Source organism: Gigantopelta aegis, chromosome 12 (genome assembly GCF_016097555.1).
Source record: "Gigantopelta aegis isolate Gae_Host chromosome 12, Gae_host_genome, whole genome shotgun sequence".
NCBI lineage: Eukaryota > Metazoa > Mollusca > Gastropoda > Neomphalida > Peltospiridae > Gigantopelta > Gigantopelta aegis.
Window position 1 is genome coordinate 11,408,444 of NC_054710.1, and position 25,533 is coordinate 11,433,976.

At 38.2% G+C, this 25,533-nt stretch overlaps 2 protein-coding genes across 3 annotated transcripts in view; both read right to left on the minus strand.

The window, feature by feature from the left end:
* LOC121386613 (E3 ubiquitin-protein ligase TRIM56-like) overlaps positions 1 to 9,575 on the minus strand; it is a 17,153-nt gene extending 7,578 nt beyond the window's left edge. Inside the window, exons 1-3 of one of the 2 annotated variants that reach the window (XM_041517569.1) lie at positions 9,214 to 9,575; positions 4,319 to 4,460; positions 2,578 to 3,711 (exon numbers count right to left, since the gene is read on the minus strand). In XM_041517569.1, the coding sequence (XP_041373503.1) occupies positions 2,578 to 3,688 (1,111 nt within the window). In that variant the 5' untranslated portion in view covers positions 3,689 to 3,711; positions 4,319 to 4,460; positions 9,214 to 9,575. The remainder of the gene's footprint in view (positions 1 to 2,577; positions 3,712 to 4,318; positions 4,461 to 9,213) is intronic. The other variant, XM_041517570.1, reaches the window with a different exon arrangement.
* Positions 9,576 to 21,894: 12,319 nt separating this feature from the next.
* Positions 21,895 to 25,533, minus strand: part of LOC121385816 (E3 ubiquitin-protein ligase TRIM56-like) — a 24,699-nt gene continuing 21,060 nt past the window's right edge. The window contains exon 3 of the mRNA XM_041516605.1: positions 21,895 to 24,471. Coding sequence (XP_041372539.1) covers positions 23,819 to 24,471 — 653 coding nt within the window. The 3' untranslated portion in view covers positions 21,895 to 23,818. The remainder of the gene's footprint in view (positions 24,472 to 25,533) is intronic.

Consider the following 25,533-nt stretch of genomic DNA (forward strand, 5'->3'; position numbering starts at 1 on the left):
TAAAAGGACTAATTTGTGGAGATTTACTAGTGTGGGTTAATTTTTAAATCAGTGTTACGTACCTCGTATGACTTTGTGTTACCTAGCCGTTCCACTCTATGGAAAAAAAAAGTTGTTTTTTTAACAACAGCACTGAGCACTTTATTTGTTATCTCGACTATTGATTCCAACCTCTCAGTCATTTTTACACAGTCCAGCGTGACACCTCTACATTTTTTCCAATTCAGTATAAAGGGATCTTTTTATGACACCATCCACAGACAGGATGCACATATCACGGACTTTGATATATCGTCTGATGGTGCCCTGGGTGGCGATAATAGCCCAAAGGAGCCCCCGCGGTGTCGACTCCTAACCGAACAGCGCGCACCCAAGCGCGTTTCTCTATTGTAGTCATAATTATGACTGTACGTAGACTTTCGTTTGTATCATGTGTTCTCAAGCAATACCTAAACACGTGGTCCATTGTTTGTACAGGTACAACGTGGACGTTACTTACAGAGAAGTTGTTACTGTACTGTTTCTGACTGTCCATAACAGGGAAGAGGATTCTTTTCATGCACATCCTCGTCTTACAGCGATAGATATAATATAGTGCGAGACTGCTGCTATAACTGTTTGTCGACACCTGCCTATATAATGGTCACCTTCCCTCTCCATAACGAGGAGTCCACCGTAACTCCGCTCCAAAGCATTTCCTTCTTTCTTTTATCGGTATATAACAGCCACGTATGCAATGCGGGCCAGCGGATAAAAATCTTATTTGCACCAAAAGTAATGGGTTGAACATGCTATAACGTCACCACAAACTATTTACATTGACCACATGTAATTTTGTCTAAAAGCAGTTTGAACTTGTCGTATGTAAGCACGCCATCGATGGCTAGCACAAGACTATGTACGCTAATTCACAAATACTAGTTTAGGGTCACCCCACGATAACATTAACAAGCAAACATGTTTTAATCTACGGTTACTAACTTACCGTATCCTTGATTGACTCTTTTGTCTTCTTTCTATGCCGGACACCTTTATTTTGATAGTCGGATGGAAATGAGATTTTCAGCGTCGGATGGGAACAAAGGACCGTCCATAACATTTCATCAGCATAATTGTAATGAATCACGTTATGTCACACTACGATATACATTTTAAAGTGTCGTTCTTCATTATTATATCTTCATTAAGAATTGCCAATCATACCTCTTAATGGGGCATTCCCTGACTTTACCCGACATTTAAAACTTCCCTCTGGCTAACAAGGCTTTTATATGAATAAATATGGATATAATTATATTGTTCATCATCAGAATACTTAAGTTTGTTACACCCGTGTGTTGTCTGGTCTTCCTAATGTTTATAGTAGCTTTAAACAGATGTGTTTTTAACATGTAGGAAATTATTGAGGGCGAAATCCAGTTCGACCTTGCTAACACTTGAAATTGTGGGTCTGTGTGGTTGAATCTCTTTGTGAAATGTGCCCATATATACATGTATTGGCCAAACATACAGCAACTAATTTACTCAACACTGAAATTCTAGTCAGACAAGACGACAATATGCGGCAGTCTGCCACTATGTTTGTTCAGCCATTACACAGTGGCAATGTTGCCCTTTTCTTATTATAATGATTTCTCACTTGCAACCTTTGGCGTCCAGTGGATCAGTTTAGTAGGTAACATAATGCAGTGGTGGAAGCAATCAAAGATAAATTACTTTTTCAAAATGTGAATAATACAGTGACTTTCAACAAAAAGTGTTCAGTCTATGCTTTGAATAATATTTTTATGTCGCAAAAATATTTATATTTCATCTATTATGTTACATTTTAGTGACAACTGTTGACAAGTTTATGCATTCCACTTTAGAAATTGTTTTCATAGTAAACTATTTTGCGTGTTCCTATTTACTTGTATAACACATCCACCTGTCTACACGGTCAGACTGGCTAGGTCCCTTGCGTGGCTGTTATATACAGGTTACAATGTTGTGTGTGTGTGTGTGTGTGTGTTTGTGTGTCTGTGTGTTGTATTGTATCTATCTATCTATATTATTATATATATATATAATATATATTATATATATATAATATATATATTATATCATATATATTAGTGTTTTCCCTAGCTTGTTTTAGCATGGTTATATACAGGTTAACTAGTGTAAACTAGTGTTGACTATGTGACTGATACTTTGCAAGCATTTCTGACTATTTCATGGAATCAAAACGATGAAATTTAGACCTTATGTTTTGAGGATGATTAAAAAGACTGACAGAATTACATCAACATTTAATCTATTCTCTGGAAAGAGAGAAACAATGAATATGTATGAAAATGTTTGGTAACTATGTAGCTGGGATATCTATATATCTATGTGTGTGTGTGTGTGTGTTTGTGTGTGTGTGTGTGTGTGTGTTTGTGTGTGTGTGTGTGTGTGTGTGTGTGTGTGTGTGTGTGTGTACGTCGTAAAGATCAGATACTGAGTTTTTAATTTTCTGTGTCCTTGCCAGTTATCATCAAAATAGCAATTAAAATCATCATCTTAATCAATATTAACAAATATCAAATTCCATACCTGAGTTGTTTTTGTTGAAAATAATTCCATTCCATGTTACACCAGTTTTCTCAATAATTTTCTCTATCTGCTTGAACGTGTCATCAATGGTAACCTCTTGTATAGGAATATCAACCAGTTCCTGACCTTCCATCACAGAGAGAAGATTGTCTTCAAGGGTTGGAGCCATTTCTATAAAGTCAGCAGCTCGTGCGAATTGCACAGCTTGCTTACAATGCAGAACATGGTCCGCCTTGAGGACTTCTGACTGTTTACTCAACTTCATCTGCTCGTTTCTGTCAGCTTTTTGTTTGTCTATGTTTGAAATGACATCTTCTTTCATCTGTTTTCTTTTGTCAGACAACTTCTGAATAACCTCTTCATAGGAATCATCAATATATTTATAAATATTTTCTTTCATCGAATCTAGAGTTGCATTTTGTCTAGAAAGTCTTGATGTATACTTCTGTGCTCTTTTTGATGATCTTTGTAAATTTCTAAGTGTTCCTTTCATGTGGTTCATCTTTGCTTTATATACATCTTTGAGATCCAATATCTCGTGGTCTCTATGAGAGACATGAACACATGATGAACAGATATCAGTTGCACAAGCCTTGCAGTATAGATCTACATTCATGTTGTGTTTTTTGCACGTATCTGTCTGGTGAAAAAAATCATCATGAGGCATATTAACCAAATCTAAAATTAGGATGATCTTGTGGTCTTTTGACATTGCAAATTTTTTATGATATGTTGCGCATCCTTCACACATGAATTCCCGACAGTCCAAACAACGCATTGTTGCCCTTGAACTGACAGGACATTCATGACACATAATTTCATCCACCTTGTTCTTCATTGTAAGATATTCAACTAAATTCCTCAGAACCTTGTTTTGTGGAAACGTTTCTGATATGTTGTTGTGAACACGCCAAACCTTCCGACAGTTGGGACATCGTACTCCAGTCGGTGACTTCTCCCAAATCGACTCCAGACAGCGGCAGCAGAAGTTGTGAAAGCACGGTAAGATACGTGGAGATTTGTCCTGATCGTCGAAATAATCAAAACAAATCTCACACGTGACGAACTTGTCTTGTATCTCAAGAAGTGGAACAACACTGCTTTCAGCCATCTTGGTTCGAGTTCGTTAATCACCTGAATGATAAAATGAAAAAGTTGATCTCACCTAGTTGTATAGCTGATTTATATTTTAACAGCTGGATGTTCCGTCCGTACCTGAAATAAAACATAACTGATATAATAATTATGGGCCAATCTCCCTATTTTGCGAAAAGTCGATGTGCAATTAAAATAATAATAAAATAAAACATATTTTTGTTGACTTCTATTCATGTTTTCCAACAAAGTTAGTATACATTTTATATTTGTAACAGATTACTACAGAGTAGTCGATGACATATATAATCTGCATAATTATGTAATTTCTAATATGCTGGCACTCTGCGTAAATTGTGACATCCCCAAGAATACATAGTAAAAAGAAAGAAAAAACTGAAAAAATCTGCTCCAAGTATTCACAAAATTAGCAGCCAATTCTTCGCCTTCAAAGGTTTACTGGTAATAAAATTGGTGCAACATATTATGTTCCCAAAAACTGAAGTGAGCTGTTGGTCAAGCTCTATAGATTTTCTAATAAAATTAATATTTATTTTATTGTATTGTTTTATGTAGTTGATAGTATAATCTTCACATTTAAAAACAAACATTAAGTAATTAAAACATTTGGTGTGAAACCGCCAACCTTAACAACTTTGATAAAGCATCGGTCCAACCGGAGGGGGTTATAGGTTTCATCTCTGTATTTCTGTCTTTCCGTCCGTCCGTCTGTCCCGCATAAAGTTTTCTGGATGGGTTTTTTCTTCACAATTCCTCGAGATATTGAGCTGAAATTTTTTATATAATTTTATCATATACCATTACATATCAAGTTTGACTTTCATGACGATGTACACATTTTGACTGAATTGTGATCATTGGACTTAGTATAAGGACATTTGTTTTCCGGACTCCTCCCCCAGCCCACCAATGCCTCAATATATTTAGCTGATATTGTGCGTGTAGCTTTATAGTGTACCATAACAGATAATGCTTGACGTTCTTGACGCTTTACGTATTGTTGACAGAGATATGGCCTTTGAATTTAGGAGATACGACAATTGTTTTACAATTCGTCAATATATTGAGCTGAAGTTTTGTATATAGCTTTACCATGTACTATTATGACTTTCATAATGATTTACCAATTTTTTATAGAGTTATTGCACTTGAACTGAGGAGATATGACCAAAAATTGACTCTTTTTTCTCTCTTCTTGTTTTTCTTTTTTGTAATACCTCAACATATTCAGCTGAAATTTTGTGTCTAGCTTTACAGATCAAGTTTGAATTTCATGACGATTTACCTATGTCTTGCAATGCCTCAATATATTGAGGTGAAATTTTGTGTATATCTTTATCATGTACTATTACAGATCAAGTTTGACTGTTGTGACAATTTACCCATTTTTAGCCCTTGAACTTAGGAGATACAAAAAATACAAAAAATTGTTGGACCCTGTAGGGGACATGTATTGCTTTAGCAGTACTTTCAGAATGCTTGTTATGCATATAATCTACACTCCACATTAATTACTATTCATCATTAATAAGCATTCCGCATTCATTAGTATATACATGTACACACCCTATTAATTATTATACATATAATCTACACACCAGGTGAATTAGCATACACTTCACATTTATTATAATACATACACTCTACACTCCACATGTTTTATTATACACATGATTTTCGTGGTGTTCTTTTATTATCCATACAACCTACACTCTGCATTCATCAATATAAATGTATTCTGCATTCCATATTTATGATTATATATATGTTCTACACTGCACATTCATTACTATACATATAAAACGGAATGTGTTGTCTATATTTTGTGCATAATAATGAACGGGGAGCGCAGATTATATGTATAGTAAACAATGAATGTTGAGGGTAGGTTATATTTACATGTATATAATAATAAAGGGAGAGCATATTATATGTATAGCACTGAATGGAAGGTGTATATTATATGTATAACTATGAATGGGAAGTGCAGTTTATATGTATAATAATGAATGGGGAGTGTATATTACATGCATAATAATGAATGGGGAGTGCAGGATTATATGTATAGCAATGCAAGGAAAGTGTAGGTTATAAATATAGTAATGCATGAGGAGTGTATATTATATGTATAGATTATATGTATAATAATGCATGGGGATTGTCTATTATATGTATAATAATGAATGTGTAGTGTTGATTATATGTATAATAATGCATGGGGAGTGCAGATTACCTATATGTATAATCATGAATGTTGAGGGTAGGTTATATGTATAATAATCAATGTGAGTTTAGATTATGATTAGTTAGATTAATGAATATGGAGTTTAGATTATGTGTACAATAACGAATGGGTAGTGTAGATGATATGCATAGTAATGAACATCCAGAGTAGAGATTTAATACTAATAGATGTGTAATAATTAATGTCAGTTCCAGGTTATGTGCATAATAATGATCTATTTATTATCACGCACTGAACTTAATAAATTGTATAACATCATCTCACTGCTCCTAGGCATGTGCAATATGTTTGGTGTGCTTTTAACGACTCCACTAGAACACACTGATGTATTAATGATCGAATATAAGATGTTAAACATTTGGTAATTTTGACATACAGTCTTAGATTTAACAAACCTGCTACATTTTTTAATTAATAGCTAGGGATATTTTTTTATATGCACCATCCCAAAGACATGATACGTCATACCATGACCTTTGATGTACCAGTCTTCTGCTTTCTAGTTTCAACGGAAAATATTTTGCAAGGTCGTCTAAAATTCGCTTTTCTTCCTTTGTCTTTCAGATCATCTACAACTTCCTTTATTAAAAAATATATAGCCACGTGGTAAAGCGCTCGCTCGATGCGGTCTGGGATCGATCCCCGTCGGTGGACCCATTGGGCTATTTCTCGTTCCAGTCAGTGCACCACGACTGGTACATCAAAGGCCGTGGTATGTACTACCCTGTCTGTGGGATGGTGCATATAAAAGATCCCATTCTGCTAATCGAAAAGAGTATCCCGTGAAGTGGCGACAGCGGGTTTCCTCTCTTAATATCTGTGTGGTCCTTAACCATATGTCTGACGCCATATAATCGTAACTAAAATGAGTTGAGTGTATCGTTAAATAAAACAGTTCTTTTTTTTTTTTTTCGTTTTTCTTCTTACTTCGAACGAGCTACTCTCGTCGCACTAATCTACCAAAACTATACGTAGCTCCCATTTTTTCCTTTTGGCTGACCGTTCAAAATTGCGCCTGATTTCCTTTACAAAACTGCACTTTTTTTTAGCTTTGGCTTAAACCTACAGGACATTCCAAATTCCATAGCACCATACCACCCTCCGCCTGTTATCGGCCCGGGTTGGACTGCTGGTGTACCCTTGCAACTGCCAGTGCAGGCAGTACCCCCTCCAACCCACCCCACCCCTTTCCTGTCCTGGACGAAGGAGCGGATCAAGGCCGGCACCTGTTCCTAGGACAGGCGTGCGCTACAACAGCTTGCTCTGAATGTGCACTTTAAACACTCTGACCTGACCTGACCTCTTACTTCTGCTGCATAACAGCATTCGTATACTGTCACTGTTCATGTTTAGGCAAGCGTTTCGCGGAATTGTTTTCTTTTCCAGGTAGCCGAGCCGTCAGTACTGACCCAGATGTGAGACACACTAGACGACCTACCTGTATTTCTCCGTGTTCATAATTACAGACAGATACGGGTGGAGGTGAGGGTTTCCACCCGCTGACAAAATTTCACAGGGACTTTACACTACAGTACACAATATATACTGAACACAAATGAATATGTTAGAACAAAATAGAAGCCCGCCTTGAGTAGTTAAAGCTTGTTTGATCCCTTGCTACTAATGAAAAAAAAATGTATCGGGTTTTCTCTCTAAGACTAGATGTCAAAATGATCAAATGTTTGACATACAATAACCGATGTTTAATAAATCAATGTCTTCTAGTGGTGTTGTTAAACACCAAAACAAATTTTATCTTCTCATATTATTTTTAAAACTAAACTCTAACTGCTGCGTTTTTAATGGAGCGCCATTCGGGCACAATAAGCATACCTGAAACCTGTTCACCATTTATAGTTCCATCACTCTACCCACACTATTAGTTATAATCCATTTAAAAATGCGTAATGACTGATTTACAACCCTATATAGCTATCTGGCAGCAATACCAATATGAATTAATGTAAATTCGTCTTCAGCGGTAGTTCTTCCTCACTGGCATAGCTAGAGGTGGGGACTTGGGGGGTCACGCCCCCCGCCGCACGCCCACGCCCAGTCTAATATCTTAATATATATAAGAAGTTTGCTGGGGGTTTTTTTTCTTGTTTAACGACACCACTAGAACACATTGGTATATTAATCATCGGCTATTGGATGTAAAACATTTGGTAATTTCGACCTTAAGTGTTAGAGAGGAAACCCGCTACATTTTTTACATATTAGCAATGGAACTTTTATATGTACCATCCCACAGACAGGATAGCACATACCACTGTAGCAGTATCAGATTGTACACATTTCCAGAACACGGGAAGGAAAACGTAACAGCTACGGGTGGGTTCAGACGATTTATTTAATGTCACAACAAAATGGACGAGAAGACAAAGAAAAACACCCAGGTAGATGACACCTGGATGTGAGATAAACTGGATTCTCCAGCACACGGACAGAGAACAGGACAATGTTTCAGTTAATTTTCACTTTCAAGTAATACTTTCAGTTCCACCTTTAAAAATGAAAACTGGCCTGACAATATAATCTTAGCAGGAGAAATGTTTAAGAATAAACCTGAACACTAGAGACAGGTTGTTTTATTCCCTGATGGGCTTGGGAGAGGAGTTTGAGAACAATAGTTAACATGCAAGACAGGTAATGTGCGTTAGTACAGTGTAAGCTGAAAGAAACGATTACCACAATTACAAGTTACCAGCCTATTGTTTGACATAACCTGGCTAAGAATAAAATAAAACATTAGTTACGCAATAAGCTGACAGCAGTCAAATTTTAAATAAAACTTACATTAATTACAAAAGCTGATAGCAGGCAATATCTGCAAATAAAACATTAAATACAAACCCTAACTAAAACAAATACCACATACTTCCACACCACGACCTTTGATAAACCAGTTGTGGTGCACCGACTGGAACGAGAAATAGCCCAGTGGGCCCACCGACGGGGATCGATACCAAACCGACCTCGCATCAAGCGAGCACTTTACCACTGGGCTACGTCCCGCCCCCTTTTTATAATCAGAGCTTGGGCATGTCACTTCAGATATTAAAAATAAATTCAAGACATCTCGCTCGTTGTCAACAAATTCAACCCTACCCTTTTTACATTGGATGCACCAACAACCTACCCACCCACCCACCCAATCAACAACCTATTTTCTACTCCCAACACCACCCTTGTTCCCGCAGAATATAAGCTAAATCATGGCTAGAAACCTCCGTATTTCTGTATTTTAACTACATCACACAACCAATACTGACCTTATCTCACTGATTGAGACATTGCCACGCCCACACTCAACATCTCGGGTGATCGGACTTTCTGTTCAGTGATTTCGTGAAAGTGCACAAATTAAGTTACCATCCTTCTTGAAAGTGAATATGAATAAAATGTTCACAACAACACCATCTTTCTTCTTTATAATTAGCTTAAATAAAGCGTTCACAACAACAACGCCATTGTTATTCGTCAGTAATCACTACTCTCAACCTGTCTCGTGAGGGTGACATAGTCCCGTTATCTCTTCTGCGAAAAACATACACTATTACCTTATATGGGTTATCAACCTGTTTGTACACCACTCCATTAAAGGGACATACCCTAGTTTTTAAACACTAAGACATATTTTTACTATTATAGCCGTTTTTGATAACTGAAATTATACTTTACTTAGATTTTGTTTAAATGATCCATTTCAATACATTCGAAGTGTTTTTGGTCATCGTGGTGTTTTTAATATCACAAAATGCATTTATCTTTTCTTTTTTTTTAAATGCGCGTGCGTCTGAGAAATAACAATAGTCTATTTTGAGAGGGCATTTCACCATTTCAAAGTCACAGACTTATGATTCACTCAATTATAACTAATCCAAATATCCTACAAGTTTGTAGATTAACTAAACTTAGTGTTAATTTCCACGGGCTGAAACTAGGGTATGTCCCTTCAATATCGTGACTCTGAAGAAAGTAAGTTCAGGCCGAAACGGACTAACAATCACATGAATAATTGTTCTATGCCATTCTAGTCAATATACGACGTCACGTAACGGTAAATAAACATGTGTTAAGTGGTTCGCCTCGGCGGCTTCACAACCAAAACTGTTTACATATTCACTGACACACCTCCTGGCGTGCAGGTATAACATTACATACTTCCAAGAACTATTAACTTTTCTACGTATCATGACAAATGAAAACGATTTTACTCGGAACGTGTAACCGTGAAAGGGAAAAAGAGCATAATGTATGGCGGTTACACTCGCAGAAGAAAAAAATACGTTTTGTTTAACAACACCACTAGAGCACACTGATTAATTAATCATCGGCTATTGGATGTCAAACATTTGGTAGTTCTGACTCGTAGTCATCAGAGGAATCCCGCTTCATTTGTCTTAATGCAGCAAAGGATCTTTTATATGCACTTTCCCTCAGACAAGAAAGCACATACCACGGCCTTTGACCAGTTGTGGTGCAGTGGTTGGAACGAGTAAAAAAACAATCATTTGAATGGATCCATAGAGGTGGTTCGATCCTGCGTCGCAAGCACCTTAAGGGAGCACTCAACCGACTGAGCAAAATTCCGCCACACACTTACAGACAAAAACCAAACCAACAAAAAACCCAAACAAACTAACAACAACAACCTGAAAACGAAAATGACTTCTTTCAGTTTAAAATTAATTTGTAATTGCTTCTTTTTCCCTTTCTCTTTTTAATTTAATTTTATTAACTGGACAAGGCGCTGCCTTATTGTGCCATGATTTTATTATTATTATTATTACTATTATTATTATTATATATTATTATTATATTATTTATTTATTTATTTATTTAATTATTTTGAATTACTGTCCCGTAGTTATTTTAAGATAGGCACGGCCCTGTATGTTTATCTCTATAATAATGCGTGAGCTTAAGTAACAAAACAATTCCTAACATGGCTTCCCTCCTGTATGTTAGCTAATGACCACTGACTGTTACTGTAGGCCCTTAGGAACGGGGGACGGGGGACGGGGGCTCTACCCTCCCACCCCATTCGAGGACAACCATTTATTTTTATTTTCCAACTCTATATCAATATATAGATAAAATATAAAACAAAAATAGATAAAATATAAAATATATAAAATATGGCGTGTGCCCCTCCACCCCACCACTACAGAGGGTGTACCCCCGTACTGGGGGTTGTCTCTCCCCCCAGCTCCGATATCGTTACTACGTGCGTGGACAGTCACCGTTTTACATCCACTGCAGTACAGTGTCACATACATGCACAGCCAGGCGTTTTCTCTTACAGGTAGCCGAGTTGTCAGTACTGACCCAGATAGCAATCTCGCTAGACGACCTACCTGTATTTCTCCGTGTCCATTGTTACACAGCGATACGGGTAGACATGGAATTTCCACGTGCTAGGTAAGAAGAATGGATTCGGCAACAAGAACTTGTATAGGGGGTTGTGCTTCCAAATCAAATCCCATAGACGAAAATGGTAACATATGAGGCTAAAACTCCTACCTGAAGCGTATCAATCGACATATACACCACGGATATAAATTTATACTACCACCCCTCACCCTTAAAGTGAATCAGAAAACAATTGGGGGTCAAGATGTTAATTTCAGAGATAACGGGTAGTGGCTACGGTACCCTAGTTTCGCACAAAATGTGAGGTGTTTTTTGTTACCGGTACCCTGTACATGATTCGAGCACAAGGCTTGTGGTACTAGATGAAATATATAGAATTGCATACATTTTTAACCAGATAAACCTTTTTTTTTTACAGCCAACACTCATATTTATTACCGATCACAGGACTTGTGGTGTTAACTTCTCTGTCAACTCGAACTTTGACCCAGCCGGAATTTATTTGGTTTAGTCCTACCTATGGTCTGTTTGCATCAAAAAGGAATCTATGAATTTGCAATGTATCTCTGTTTATATAAAAAAAAAATGATTTAAACTAATACTAAAATAAATTTTTTTAAATGTATATGTAAATAAAAATGTTTCCTAACAAAATGCCATTAAAAATATAGATTATATCTCCTTTTTAATACAGGGGTTAAAACAAAATGCTAGAATAGCCAATGTATGTGTCTTCACTTGCATTGTCACTGAAGTAATCGATAATGCAGTACACGGAGATTAAAAGTAGAATTGCGCGTGCTTTAGTTTGGCTCTTTCATCAGTTGCCTTCACACCCGTGTTACAAAAACAACAAGAGTTAACCTGTGCAATTCGATGGCAATTTATAAAGAAATATTTTCTTATTTACATTGACATGTGTTTCACAAAAACTTTACTGGAGTTGTTATGTGTTTAAAATTTAATAATATATTTTAAAATTAATTTTAACTTTATTCCTTATGAAGATGCATGACAATTCATCGGTTCCCTTTTTAACGCAAACGGGCTATAGCGAACTTCACGGCACTAGATGTCTAGATGTAGGCAGTGCGACACAACTGGTATATCAAAGGCCGTGGTATGTGCTGTTCTGTTTGTGGGATAGTGCATATAAAATATCCCTTGCTGCTAATGGGAAACTATAGCGGATTTCCTCTCTAAGATTTTTAAAACAAAAATTTCGTTCAAATCAGTGCACCACAACTGGACAAAGGCCGTGGTATGTGCTTTCCTGTCTGTGGAGTGGTGCATACAAAAGATTCCTTGCTACTAATGGAAAAATGTAGCGGGTTCCCTCTGTAAGCCTTATATGTCAAAATTACCAAATGTTTGGCATCCAATAGCTGATGATCAATAAATCAATTTATGTCGTTAAACAAAAAAAACTTCTTCAACAAGTCTTATCTTGAGCCTACACAATAATATATTTTTAAATATTATATACATGTAGATAGACTTGCTGAAGTGCTGTAAAGGTCGTTACAAGTCCCTGTGAATATTCTACACATGTAGATAGACTTGCTGAAGTGCTGTAAAGGTCGTTACAAGTCCCTGTGAATATTCTACACATGTAGATAGACTTGCTGAAGTGCTGTAAAGGTCGTTACAAGTCGCTGTGAATATTCTACACATGTAGTTAGACTTGCTGAAGTGCTGTAAAGGTCGTTACAAGTCCCTGTGAATAGGAAGGAAGGAAGGGTTTTATTTAACGACGCACTCAACACATTTTATTTACGGTTATATTGCGTCAGACATATGGTTAAGGACCACACAAATATTTAGACAGGAAACCCGTTGTCGCCGCTTCATGGGCTACTCTTTTTAGATTAGCAGCAAGGGATATTTTATATGCACCATCCCACAGACAGGATAACACATACCACGGCCTTTGATATACCAGTAGTGGTGCACTGGCTGGAGCGATAAATAGCCCAATGGGCCCACCGACGGGGATCGACCCCAGACCGACCGCGCATCAAGCGGGCGCTTTACTACTGAGCTACGTCCCGCCCCCTTCCCTGTGCTGTAAATGTCGTTACATGTCCCTGTGAATACGTTTCCTCGGCAGTTCTTCCTTCACTGGCGGTGGCAGGGGCAGCGTGCATGGGTTTCATGCCATCATGCATCTGTGTGGTCCTTAACCATATGTCTGACGCCATATAACCGTGTCTCTCTCTCTCTCTCTCTCTCTCTCTCTCTCTCTCTCTCTCTCTCTCTCTCTCTCTCTCTCTCTCTCTCTCTCTCTGCGCGTGCGTGTGTGTGTGTGTGTGTGTTGGGGAGTGTGTGGGGGGGGGGGGCTGGACTGTGACGAGAGACGTTTATAGGGGGAGTCGAGTAATGCTGCCCAAGAAAATATATTTAAAAATAATAAAATCTCCTTCAGCATGGGGGGTTGACCCCCGAACACCCTGCCCCCCCCCCCCCCTGCACACACGCCTGATATGACAACTTAATAAGCTATTACAACTACTATACATGTATCCAGCTTGCTTTTGTTTATAGGGCGCGTTTTAAAACAACACAATGTAAGATGAATGATAGGTCCACTCCTGTAGTGTGAATCTCTATATAACCACAGGCCATAGAACATAAATGAAAGCACAGCCCAGATACCCGAGGTGTGTGCCCATGATAACGTGCTTTAACCTTAAGAAGATAAGTATACATAAACAAACATACTAGCCTCGCCTGTCTTGGACAGAACAGAACTCTCTGACACAGTCAGATGTTGTGTCCCCGACAGGCGTGCTTGAACAGTTCTCTGATGGACGCATGTCCTCACCCACATACCGGTAATAATATCAGTCATTTACACTCAGGATATTTTACTGGTGATCACAATTCCAGTGTTTCGGGTTTTCAATACGACGTAATTATTATTTAGCAATAAATACAGACATATATTTTTAGACGGACTGAAAAATATTTTATTTAACTCACACAATAATAAAATATAATATAAAATACAATATAAAAGTACATAAGCCATTCCTTGCAGGAATTATGAGAGACTGTCAGTAATAAAAAAAAAGGAACGTACCTATTATATAAAGAACAAACGCACAAGGATACATAACAATTAAAATAGAGATATCTAAGTTAAGAGTATCATAGTGTCCGATGACAGGTTAACATAATACACGGACAGATTAATATGGAATACAATTATAGATTTAAAACATGATTCCCCTTCAGTCTCACACATTTTCATTATTCTATTTTCTAAATGCTCTTTCTAAACAGTGTGTAATGTGTCCGTCATTATATTTTATCAAATCTTCATATTTATCAGTATATTTTACTATCTGCCCATACTAGTAATTATTAGTACATCATATATTATGTCACATGTCCATACACACAGTTATCACTATTTGATATGACCATAAGATTATTTTATATATTAGTAAATATTCATATTTTATCTTTATGTCACTTGCCTATTAGTATACTGTAATGACGTCCTATTATAAGGGCCACGCATTAAACGTTTGGTTTGTTTATCGACACCACTAGATCACATTAATTAATTAATCATCAGCTATTTGGTCATAAGAATATGTAGTATTCAGAGGAAACCCGCTACATTCTTTCCATTAGTAGCGAGGAATTATCTATATATATTTCCCCCCACAGACAGGACAGCACATACTTCGGTCTTTGCTATACCAGGTGTGCTGCTCTTGTAGGAAAGGGAAAACCACAATCAGAGAAGGGGTCCACCGTGGGTCCAATCGTTTACGCCAATCACATCAAGTGAGCGTTGTGACTGTTAGATCTCTCCCCATACAAAGGTGGAAAGTTAGTGTGTTTGCACCATTAGAACACATCAAGTGAGCACTCGGACTGTTAGATCTCTCCCCACACAAAGGAGGAAAGTTAGTGTGTTTCCACCATTAGAACACATCAAGTGAGCGCTGTGACTGTTAGATCTCTCCCCACACAAAGGTGGAAAGTTAGTGTGTTTACACCATTAGAACACATCAAGTGAGCGCTGTGACTGTTAGATCTCTCCCCATACAAAGGTGGAAAGTTAGTGTGTTTACACCATTAGAACACATCAAGTGAGCGCTGTGACTGTTAGATCTCTACCCATACAAAGGTGGAAAGTTAGTGTTTTTGCACCATTAGAACACATCAAGTGAGCGCTGTGACTGTTAGATCTCTACCCATACAAAGGTGGAAAGTTAGTGTTTTTGCACCATTAGAAGACATCAAGTGAGCGCTCTGGCTGTTAGATCTCTCCCCATACAAAGGTGGAAAGTTAGTGTGTTTGCACCATTAGAACACATCAAGTGAGCGCTGTGACTGTTAGATCTCTACCCATACAAAGGTGGAAAGTTAGTGTTTTTGCACCATTAGAACACATCAAGTGAGCGCTGTGACTGTTAGATCTCTACCCATACAAAGGTGGAAAGTTAGTGTTTTTGCACCATTAGAACACATCAAGTGAGCGCTGTGACTGTTAGATCTCTACCCATACAAAGGTGGAAAGTTAGTGTTTTTGCACCATTAGAACACATCAAGTGAGCGCTCTGACTGTTAGATCCCTCCCCATACAAAGGTGGAAAGTTAGTGTGTTTGCACCATTAGAACACATCAAGTGAGCGCTGTGACTGTTAGATCTCTCCCCATACAAAGGTGGAAAGTTAGTGTGTTTGCACCATTAGAACACATCAAGTGAGCGCTGTGACTGTTAGATCTCTCCCCATACAAAGGTGGAAAGTTAGTGTGTTTCCACCATTAGAACACATCAAGTGAGCGCTGTGACTGTTAGATCTCTCCCCATACAAAGGTGGAAAGTTAGTGTGTTTGCACCATTAGAACACATCAAGTGAGCACTCGGACTGTTAGATCTCTCCCCACACAAAGGAGGAAAGTTAGTGTGTTTCCACCATTAGAACACATCAAGTGAGCGCTGTGACTGTTAGATCTCTCCCCACACAAAGGTGGAAAGTTAGTGTGTTTACACCATTAGAACACATCAAGTGAGCGCTGTGACTGTTAGATCTCTCCCCATACAAAGGTGGAAAGTTAGTGTGTTTACACCATTAGAACACATCAAGTGAGCGCTGTGACTGTTAGATCTCTACCCATACAAAGGTGGAAAGTTAGTGTTTTTGCACCATTAGAACACATCAAGTGAGCGCTCTGGCTGTTAGATCTCTCCCCATACAAAGGTGGAAAGTTAGTGTGTTTGCACCATTAGAACACATCAAGTGAGCGCTGTGACTGTTAGATCTCTCCCCATACAAAGGTGGAAAGTTAGTGTTTTTGCACCATTAGAACACATCAAGTGAGCGCTCTGACTGTTAGATCCCTCCCCATACAAAGGTGGAAAGTTAGTGTGTTTGCACCATTAGAACACATCAAGTGAGCGCTGTGACTGTTAGATCTCTCCCCATACAAAGGTGGAAAGTTAGTGTGTTTGCACCATTAGAACACATCAAGTGAGCGCTGTGACTGTTAGATCTCTCCCCATACAAAGGTGGAAAGTTAGTGTGTTTCCACCATTAGAACACATCAAGTGAGCGCTGTGACTGTTAGATCTCTCCCCATACAAAGGTGGAAAGTTAGTGTGTTTGCACCATTAGAACACATCAAGTGAGCGCTGTGACTGTTAGATCTCTCCCCATACAAAGGTGGAAAGTTAGTGTGTTTGCACCATTAGAACACATCAAGTGAGCGCTGTGACTGTTAGATCTCTCCCCATACAAAGGTGGAAAGTTAGTGTGTTTGAACCATTAGAACACATCAAGTGAGCGCTGTGACTGTTAGATCTCTCCCCATACAAAGGTGGAAAGTTAGTGTGTTTACACCATTAGAACACATCAAGTGAGCGCTGTGACTGTTAGATCTCTCCCCATACAAAGGTGGAAAGTTAGTGTGTTTGAACCATTAGAACACATCAAGTGAGCGCTGTGACTGTTAGATCTCTCCCCATACAAAGGTGGAAAGTTAGTGTGTTTACACCATTAGAACACATCAAGTGAGCGCTGTGACTGTTAGATCTCTCCCCATACAAAGGTGGAAAGTTAGTGTGTTTACACCATTAGAACACATCAAGTGAGCGCTGTGACTGTTAGATCCCTCCCCATACAAAGGTGGAAAGTTAGTGTGTTTACACCATTAGAACACACCAAGTGAGCGCGCTGACTGTTACATCTCTCCCCCATACAAAGGTGGAAAGTTAGTGTGTTTGCACCATAAGAACACATCAAGTGAGCGCTCTGACTGTTAGATCTCTCCCCATACAAAGGTGGAAAGTTAGTGTGTTTGCACCATTAGAACACATCAAGTGAGCGCTGTGACTGTTAGATCTCTCCCCATACAAAGGTAGAAAGTTAGTGTGTTTGCACCATTAGAACACATCAAGTGAGCGCTCTGACTGTTAGATCTCTCCCCACACATAGGTAGAAAGTTAGTGTGTTTGCACCATTAGAACACATCAAGTGAGCGCTCTGACTGTTAGATCTCTCCCCACACAAAGGTAGAAAGTTAGTGTGTTTGCACCATTAGAACACATCAAGTGAGCGCTGTGACTGTTAGATCTCTCCCCATACAAAGGTAGAAAGTTAGTGTGTTTGCACCATTAGAACACATCAAGTGAGCGCTGTGACTGTTAGATCTCTCCCCATACAAAGGTAGAAAGTTAGTGTGTTTGCACCATTAGAACACATCAAGTGAGCGCTCTGACTGTTAGATCTCTCCCCACACATAGGTAGAAAGTTAGTGTGTTTGCACCATTAGAACACATCAAGTGAGCGCTCTGACTGTTAGATCTCTCCCCACACAAAGGTAGAAAGTTAGTGTGTTTGCACCATTAGAACACATCAAGTGAGCGCTGTGACTGTTAGATCTCTCCCCATACAAAGGTAGAAAGTTAGTGTGTTTGCACCATTAGAACACATCAAGTGAGCGCTCTGACTGTTAGATCTCTCCCCATACAAAGGTGGAAAGTTAGTGTGTTTGCACCATTAGAACACATCAAGTGAGCGCTCTGACTGTTAGATCTCTCCCCATACAAAGGTGGACAGTTAGTGTGTTTGCACCATTAGAACACATCAAGTGAGCGCTCTGACTGTTAGATCTCTCCCCATACAAAGGTGGAAAGTTAGTGTGTTTGCACCATTAGAACACATCAAGTGAGCGCTCTGACTGTTAGATCTCTCCCCATACAAAGGTGGACAGTTAGTGTGTTTGCACCATTAGAACACATCAAGTGAGCGCTCTGACTGTTAGATCTCTCCCCATACAAAGGTGGAAAGTTAGTGTGTTTGCACCATTAGAACACATCAAGTGAGCGCTCTGACTGTTAGATCTCTCCCCATACAAAGGTGGACAGTTAGTGTGTTTGTACCATTAGAACACATCAAGTGAGCGCTCTGACTGCTAGATCTCTCCCCATACAAAGGTGGAAAGTTAGTGTGTTTGCACCATTAGAACACATCAAGTGAGCGCTCTGATTGTTAGATCTCTTCCCTTACAAAGGTGGACAGTTAGTGTGTTTGCACCATTAGAACACATCAAGTGAGCGCTCTGACTGTTAGATCTCTTCCCTTACAAAGGTGGAAAGTTAGTGTGTTTGAACCATTAGAACACATTAAGTGAGCGCTCTGACTGTTAGATCTCTTCCCTTACAAAGGTGGAAAGTTAGTGTGTTTGCACCATTAGAACACATCAAGTGAGCGCTCTGACTGTTAGATCTCTTCCCTTACAAAGGTGGACAGTTAGTGTGTTTGCACCATTAGAACACATCAAGTGAGCGCTCTGACTGTTAGATCTCTTCCCTTACAAAGGTGGAAAGTTAGTGTGTTTGCACCATTAGAACACATTGATTTGTTAATCATCGGCTATTGGATGTCAACCATTTGGTAATTTGACATATAGTTTTAGAGAGGAAACCCGCCACATTGTTTTCCGTTAGTACTAAGATATATTGCAACCACGCACAAAATCTATTACAGCGGAGAAACTTGAATCTTACTCTGTAATAGGAAATGACATGTTCACTGTATTCTAATGTTAAAACTAGTACAACAACAACAACCAAACTCCAACCAAAATAATAATCTTTTGCAAAGGTAAACATTAAAAAACCCACCACACACACATCTTTTAATTTTCGTGCTTTTATATTACTCAAGATGCAACATTTAACATTTATAACACGTAGCTGAACAGAACGAATTGATTGTGATATACATCGTATATACATTTTAATAAGTTCAGACGAGCAGAAAAAATATTGATGGTAGATTAATGATGGGAGTGATCAGTTCCTCGCCTAACTTAGATTATTAATGGGTGTGATTAGTTGCTCCCCTAATTTAGATTATTGATGGGAGTGATTAGTTGCTCCCCTAATTTAGATTATTGAGGGGAGTGATTAGTTGCTCCCCTGATATTATTCATGGGAGTGATTAGTTCCTCCCCTGATAATATTAAGGGGAGTGATTAGTTGCTCCCCTAATTTAGATTATTGAGGAGAGTGATTAGTTGCTCCCTAAATTAGATTATGGGTGACCAATTAAGGTATTAACATATAGAGCATTGGTATTTAATTATTTTGTAGTATTATTTCTCTATCACCTGCTCAAGGGAGCTAACAATTATTATCTTTGGCCAAGTCTCATGGGAGTGATAGGGAACCGAGTTACGGCTCCCCTTAAAGAGCGAGATCTGAAGTTAAGTGGAATATATGGCAATAGAACAAACAGTAACTGAACACAATTTTTATTTTATTATTTTAAATGTGAACACATAAATATATTTAACAGTCTCTCTCTCTCTCTCTCTCTCTCTCTCTCTCTCTCTCTCTCTCTCTCTCTCTCTCTCTCTCTCTCTCTCTCTCTCTCTCTCTCTCTCTCTCTCTCTGGGGCCCGATTCAAAAAGGTCCCTTAGCCTCTACTAGACATTGTAGCATTGCACTGCGAGATCGCAAAGTTGCGAGAAGTTAGTGAATTAGGCCCCTTGTATCATTAAATTGGAACAAACAGTACCTATTAGTCGTGTTGTACATCATATCAACATTTATGAAAATCACAATGCTCTATGTCTGTCGCTTTGCTGCATATTTATCTCTAAAGACCTATTCAAAATTGGTACAAGAAATATTTCACTATGAAAATAGCATACATATTATATATAAATAATATACATATACTGAGACAAAGAAAAAAGGGGTCACTTGGTATTTTATACCAAATGTCAGTCATCTTCAACGTCATAATGTCTGTATAAAGTAAAAACATGTAATGTGGAATTCAATGTGGAATTCAATGTCATTAATGTGGAATTCAATGTGGAATTCAATGTCATTAATGTGGAATTCAATGTGGAATTCAATGTCATTAATGTGGGATTCAATGTCGTTAATGTGGGATTCAATGTCAGTAACATGATTAACTTCACTATGGATGAGGGTTTTGGTAGTAGTCTCCCTTTTCAATTAGTGTTGTTATAATCTCTTGTTTTTAACACAGTCGCCCCGTTGAGGCTTTCAAATTAGTGTTTTCCCGTTAAACTATTTTAAGAAAGACTTTTTAAAGGAATGTAAGAAATAGAATAATACACTTGTGCCCGTTGGAGACAATTTATCTTACAACTTGTGGCTTCCAAAAGTATTTGCTCGTGTGTTATTCTCCATTTGCTTCTGTCAGATTCAGTATGATTATATATTTGCTATAGGGACACTACAGCGCTAGTCAATTTCATTTTAACTTGGTTTTCACGCTGATACCCAATATCTTGGATATGTATCCGGGTCAGGGGTTAGTGGTTAGTTGTTACTGGTTAGTGAGCGGGAAGTCACACCTCCCCATTGGCTCATTTACTCTCGCTCTGGAGTCTTACACCTCAGCTATCTAGGATGTCTGTCTGGGTCCCCATTAGCTCGTTTAAACTCGCCCTGGGTGAGAGTCGGCACCGGGTTCCACAGGTTTCAATTGTATTGACTCTCCTATTAAAGGCGCTCAATTATAGATTTAGTGGGCCTTATTTCTCTAAATACGGATTCTAAATGACAATTACATTAATCTGGAATACCAAACCTCGCTATTGTATCACCCAAAACATTTTAAATGAACCACGATTGAGGGAATCCCATGACAACCTGTGAGCAGCTTCATTTTAAAAAATTGGAAGTCTTTTATCAGGAGTATAAAACGTACGACAAAACCGAGTATTGATGAGGCTATATATACGACAACCGTGTAAAGTACCTTTGCATTTTATATACAGTGCACGACCGCCGTGTATCGTGTATAGAGACTTTAAAATAATTTTAAATATATGATTTCTTGACAAAAAAACCCCAACAAAAACAACAAAACAAAAAAGAAAGAAGCCAAAAAACAACAAAAAACAACAACAAAACACCCGGCGAATACGCTGAAATAAAATAATAAATAGTTGGAACATAAACGTACGGTTTTTGTTTATTATTATTATTATTATTATTATTATTATTTGTTTTATTTATAGATTTTTTGGCTTTATTTTTATTATTATTATTTTTATTATTGTGTGCATTTTGTTTTTTTTGTTGTTGTTTTACAAGGGGTGACACGCTCCCACGGACAATTATCGGGAACCCCCCCCCCCCCACACACACACACAATTTGCTTAAGCAGGGGATTGAGCAAGCGATTATTATTTATTTATTATTATTTTTTGGGGGAAGAGGGTTATTTTGTTGTTTATTTTGTTGTTTGTTTTTTGTGTGTTTGTTTTTGTTTTGTTGTTTTTATGGAGCTCCGTACACAGTACCACTGCAGACGCGTGCACAGGGATTTTAGCATGGGGAGGGGGAGGCGAGCGAAGTTTACGGTGAGGGGTCGAGACATGTTCCCCGAAAAATGTATCCCCCCAAAAATTGCCTGTGCAAGGAGATGGGTATGTGCCCGCACCGACAAAAAAACCACATTGTGGCACAATCATTTTTGCTTAATACACAACATAATGTCCTGTGTTACTAGAAAATGAAGCTTTGTCTATTTGTTTAGCTACTAGTACGTTGATTACAATGTCGTGTCAATAAAAATTATCTCATTGACCTCATTAATGTAAATCTAATTTGCAGTTACCAAATTTCGAACGTAAAACTATGACTTCTCCCCCAGTATATATATTATCTGCAGGTACATGTATTTAAAATATTATAGACAGGTTTCTCAACTATACCGTTACTATACGGATAGTGATTGGTCACCACTTCGAGTGTAGTTGGTGACGCACTAGCAATTTACTTTCAGTTGTTTACGATTAAACGGCCTGCTATATGTAATACAGATCGTGGCTAATATATAATTTAAAATAATAATAATAATAATAATAATAATTCTGAGAATTCCGCCATATTTAAGTCGCTAACCGTACGGATCGGCGAAACTAGCTAAACTGTTAATACTGTTACCGAATCATAGTCATTAATTATGCATATCTGTAACAATAATGGCACATTGACGGTTCGAAAACAAATAACACATTTCGTTACGACTGCTTCCAGTTACAAGGCCCCGCTGTTAGCTTGTATACTGCCCGTAGTTAGTGTTCTTCAGATAATCTCTCAGTAGCTGGTGATTTTATTTATTTATATGTATTCATTCATTCATTCATTCATATATTATTATTATTATTAGTAGTAGTAGTATTATTACTGCAGGGACAATAATACGCTATTCATATACGGTAGCAGGGTAAAATGGGTATGGCGCCATACCCAATATTTATTGCAGATTTAAATTTATTAAGTTAACCTTTTGACAAACTTAATGACTCTCTATTATTACTGTATGATTTTTAATAACCCTAATCCTACACCTAACCCATTTTATTTCTGGGGAGGCACCCCATTCCCCCTATCGACTGCTGTTACATTCAGCAAACACATTGTCAATATTTAATTTCATAGCGCCATACCCAAAAGTTTCTTTACGGCATAAACACTGGGTAGGTGTCTATGGAAAACGTACACAAAAGGGTCCGCTAGATTCATATTCAACCCCCATTCCCCTGTTAGTACTTAGTATGTATTCCTCTTGTTCCAAGTGGTTCGGTAATATGGATCAATCAAATACTTATTTATCGCCTATATACATTTTTGCTGTGTTTATAGGCAGCCCTTGTTAGCGGAGGCCATATACACGGCCGTCGTATATATAGCCACTTTGTATATAAACGCCGTCTTGTTCACAGTATTCTTTAAACATGTAGTAATTCTCTATCTGAAGCCAGCTGTAATTACCCATGGGGTTATGACATATTTTATACTGAATTATGGACCGTCGACGTAATTCAGTTATTTTTTACACAATATCAGTAGTAAGTGGGTTATAGTAATTATGTAGATGGTTAAATAAAGTACTTTTAGCGACAAATCAAATGTATATATTTTCAGATAATATTTTGTTAGGTCATTAATTAGGTCAACCATCCGTGACAGAGCGCCTTTAAGATTTATTTCACTAAATTCGAGAGCAGGACCAACAGTTCACGATTCACAAAGAGATCCGTGTCAGATGATACTCTCAATTTAACATCGAAATGTTTACGCCAGTGAACGCTAAACATCGGCATCAGCGGTCGCGACACGTCAATGTTTGGGATGGAGTGTACAACTGTGTTGTCGTCGACGCGGATAATGTGAAGAGTGGCGTTGTCGATGTCTACCAACAGCCCGAGTGTGACCGTGAGTCGTGAGTTAGTTTTGAAATCTGTTACAGGAATACAGCACAGCTTCTTTCCATTGGAAAAAGGAAACAAACAGATACTGTTGTGAGTTTTACAGCTGCTCACAGCAACACCCCTCGCATGTTTGTTATTAAGAATCCATGTTGTATCCTCACAGTGCTCATCCAGACAAACACCAACGCCTGCTATCCGTTTATGTAATTCAGCCGATTCACGCACCATACAGTCGACTTCCGTCTCCCAGAAAGCACATCCAGACGTCGGGACATGCGTCCTAGCTGTGACTCCACGGAAATACTGCAGACCGGAAGTCTGGTCAGTATGTTTTACATCTGAAGGTTTGTTGACCAGAATTCCAGATTCGTTAATACTCCCCCACTTCCGGTTTATCTTCTGTGCGTCATACTCTATATTTGGCACTGTGGAAAAGAAATTAAATAAGAAAAATGTAAATATAAAAATATTTATTATTCATAAGCACAGTGTTACTATTTATGGAGATAAAGAATATTTATAACAATAATACATGTATAATATTGCATGTCGAATTTAATTATACTTATCAGAACATAATTATAATTGTATCGATATCTCGGGACAGACTAAAGACGTTAATTTGTGGCCATTTACTAGTGTAGTGAGTTACCTTTTAAATCGGTGTTACCTACGTCTTGTATGACGTGTGTGTTACCTACGTCTCGTATGACGTGTGTGTTACCTACGTCTCGTATGACGTGTGTGTTACCTGGCCGTGACCTACTCTATGAAACACAAAAGCTTGTTTTGTTTAACGACAGCACTAGAGCACATTGATTTACTAATCATCGGCTATTAGATGTCAAACATAAGGTCATTTTGACACAGTCATAGAGATGAAACCCGCTACATTTCTCCTTTAGTAACAAGGGATCTTTTATATGCACCATGCCACAGACCGGATAGCACATACCACGTCCTTTGATATACCAGTCGTGGTGCACTGGTTGGAACGAGAAATAGCCCAATAGGCCCACTGGCGGGGATCGATCCTAGACCGACCGCGCACCAAGCGAGCGTTTACTCTATGAAAAGTCATCCCACTTTTTATTAAGTCTATCAAAATGACAGGTAAAAGTTAGTTTTGTTTATCTACACAACTGGAGCACATTGATTAATTAATCATCGGCTATTGGATGTGAAACATTTGATAATTCTGACACGTAGTTATCAGAGGAAACTCGTTACATTTTTCCAAATGCAGCAAAGGATGTTTTATATGCACTTTCCAACATACCACGCCCTTTAACCAGTTGTGGTGCACTGGTTGGAACGAGAAAAAAGCCCACTCATTTGAATGAATCCACAGAGGTGGTTCAATCCTGTGACGCAAGCACCTCAAGCGAGTACTCAACCGACTGAGCAAAATCGTGTTCCAAATAGCAGGTAATGCAGATATCCGATAGCACTCACTCTGGCCCGGTGGAAACAATTAGACATAGGTG